The 2,852-nt window shown below is 45.4% G+C and overlaps 2 protein-coding genes across 2 annotated transcripts; both read right to left on the bottom strand.

The window, feature by feature from the left end:
• Window positions 1-385: 385 nt before the first annotated feature.
• TEOVI_000129100 (clathrin coat assembly protein ap19, putative) lies at window positions 386-865 on the bottom strand (the record flags this gene model as incomplete). The annotated part of the gene is made up of 1 exon (XM_067224532.1): window positions 386-865. One exon carries the CDS (start codon window positions 863-865, stop codon window positions 386-388), a length of 480 nt encoding a protein of 159 aa, XP_067080633.1.
• Window positions 866-1,470: 605 nt separating this feature from the next.
• TEOVI_000129000 (KREPB6) lies at window positions 1,471-2,787 on the bottom strand (the record flags this gene model as incomplete). Its single annotated transcript, XM_067224531.1, has 1 exon — window positions 1,471-2,787. The coding sequence occupies one exon, from the start codon at window positions 2,785-2,787 to the stop codon at window positions 1,471-1,473; it is 1,317 nt and encodes a 438-aa protein (XP_067080632.1).
• Window positions 2,788-2,852: the final 65 nt, after the last annotated feature.

The following is a 2,852-nucleotide window of genomic DNA, read 5'->3' as shown; positions in this document are numbered from 1 at the left end:
TTTGCGACCTTTGCGAGGAACAAGAGTAACTTCTGATGGTGAACGGAACGTTTCCACAAGAAAGAAAAGGCAATACAAATAGGAATAAAAGTTTGATTTCTGTAAGAGAAGCAAAACACACAGAAAGAAAATGGTGGAAGAAACAACAGATGAAAGAAGGGAAGAGAAAGCTGCAGCAACTACAGAGGCGAGAGTGGTGGTGGGAAAAAGAAAAAAAAATGGAGGCGACACGCTTCATTTCGAACCCTCCTTGTGTGTGTGTTTGTGTTTGTTTTTGTTTTTGTTTTTCCCTCCTCCTCCTCCTCATGCTCTTCTTTTTTTTTCTTTTTGTTAGCCGCCTTTGGATAGGGAAGGAAAGGGAAGGGAAGGGAAAAGAAGGGGAGTTTTAGCGTGCCTTTGAGGAATTTGTGCCGGATCCTCTGGATAATTCCGTGTCCTCCGCTGCCGCCTCGTGCATTTCAATCTGCCGTAATATTGATTTCTTACTTGTGTCTTCCAATTCCCCTCCCAAAATAACTTCGTCAAGCACAAAATATGCCCGGTGGAAGTTGAAGATAAGGTCCAGCTCGCAAACATTGCCAAAGTATCGGTCCAATAGCTCTACGAAGTGGTGAATCATCTCCAAAATTGCCAATTCATTGTCTTGCTTGTCAATGCAGGCAATAAAATAAAGAGACGCATACCGCTGGCAAACATATTTGGAGCCGCGGAGCTCCAACACGTTGGAGAAACGGGCGGAACGACCCAAAGCGGTTTGGCAAAGTTCACGAACAATTCGAGTTTTTTCTTTGTTCGGTATGGAAACGTACCACTTCGCCAACCGTACTTTGCCTTGGCGACTTATAAGCAAAAGATATCTTATCATGCCAATGACGTTATGGATGGAATTGGCACGCGCGGCCACCGCAAGTTTAATATATGCTTCTGGTTTACCTCCTTCCTTCGTCACACCTTCTTTTTAGAACTTTTTTTTTGTTTTTTTTCGGTTAATTTTTTTTTGGGGGGGGGGGGGAAAGGAAAGGGAAAAGGAAAGGGAAAAGTCAGAAGGGGGATGGAAAATATAAGTGAAGTCGTCGTTTTGGGATCAGAAATGGAAACAAAAAAGACCGAATGGAATTGTACACGCATGTGCATATGCTTGGTAGCGGTTTACGGTTTCAAAAGCGCGCATTCACACAGTTACAAAACCAACTACATCACGCTAGAAGAGGCAACTCCAACATATACGGAAGTGACACATTCTCCCACTGTACGGTTCGAATTGCAAAAAAAAAAACAAATGGGCAGGGCCGAACAGGCAGCAGAAAAAAAAACGTATGGCACGGCATCACTCGGGAAGCCCAGTTGAAACCCCACAGAAAACCCAAACACACAGATATAAACAACAAAGAGAGCAAAAACAGGACCCTTTTCTTTTCTTTTTCTTTTTGCCCATGGTTTTACTTTTTGTTTGTTCGATTGTTTTTTACCTCACCTCATCAAAGACAATCTCTTCGGAGCCCCTTCATTTGGCAAGTTTCCCCCAAACATGTCATCATACAAATGATCCCCCATGTATCGTATGTAACCCCAATTCGACGTGCGCGGCGGATGCGCCCTCTCCTCTTCTTCCTTTTGACTCCCATGCGACACATGTTTGTTCGCCAATTCCTGACCACATTTTCTCCAAACACCCTCAACGCGCACGATATACTCCGAAACACGACAAAAAACCATTTCCGCAAGGAGGGCCCGACAGGTGTATTCCGAAAGAACTTGCCAATAGGGGTCGCAAACGTGCTTGGAGCCATCGGCACGTTTCAGTGGGCAGGCAACGCTATCACACTCCAATGCCCATCGTAATTGACCCATCACGCCGCGACAAAACATTCCTTTCCAATGATATGAATAAACCCCCTCAGCAGATGCGGTAACGGACGAATCTTCACTTCCCTTTTGTTCGGCGTTGAATGCCAGTCGCTGCTGCGAGTTTCCGCATCCTGAAGTATTGCCTTTTCCTCCTGTTGTATCGCCTCCTCCTTGACCCGCTGGAAGCAACCCCTGGAAGTTACACAAGTCGAATACCGTTTCACCGTTATACGTCGAGGCTATCATTTGTGTTAAGGCGGAGATCTCCTTTGCGTCCGCAAATGGAAACATATTTACTAAATTTGGAAATAATTCCTTGAATGTCACGAGAGAACCGTGGAATGACGCGCCGCCGCCCAGCGAACCCCGATCGGTGCGCACGATACCATTGTCAATCAAATGTTGAATGCAAGCGTAGAGCTCCAAACGCCGCTTGTAATGCTCCATTCGATCGTAATAATCCATCAAAAGACTAAGACCTCCCCTCTTTCCAGTTGAGTCGCGTACATAATCCAAAATACAACCACTAAAAAAACCCTCGCCACCATCCAACACAAGTCGCGGAGAAGCATGGCGACGCAGCAAAGTGCATTCCTCCACTTCCCACCATAATGTCGATGGTGACCAGCGGCGCCCGTATTGAGTTATCGCATTATAAAACATCTCCAAACAAATGTGATCGCGCTTCCCGCGGTGCTCGCTCCAACTGTTAAGTGGCTCCAAGCAAAGACTGCACCAATTCTCCGTTTCATTCCAAACCCGTGTAGAACCAACAACATTGTTGCTGCAACCATATGGGTGAAGTGAAGTAACTTCATGAGCAATACCAATTGAACTGCCGCTACTGCGAGCCCTGCGTTGATGATTGAGGCAAAATCGTCGCAGAGACGAGGACCGCAACCTACAAAAGAAAGCAGCGGTACCAAATACAGGAGTCATATATCCCCTACCAACTACTCCTTTCTGGAAAGGAATATATAAATAAATAAATAAATAAATAAATA

This window comes from Trypanosoma equiperdum (genome assembly GCF_001457755.1).
Source record: "Trypanosoma equiperdum strain OVI genome assembly, contig: ctg_345, whole genome shotgun sequence".
NCBI lineage: Eukaryota > Euglenozoa > Kinetoplastea > Trypanosomatida > Trypanosomatidae > Trypanosoma > Trypanosoma equiperdum.
Note: the sequence above shows the minus strand (reverse complement) of the source record. Positions and strands in the feature narration are given on the sequence as shown.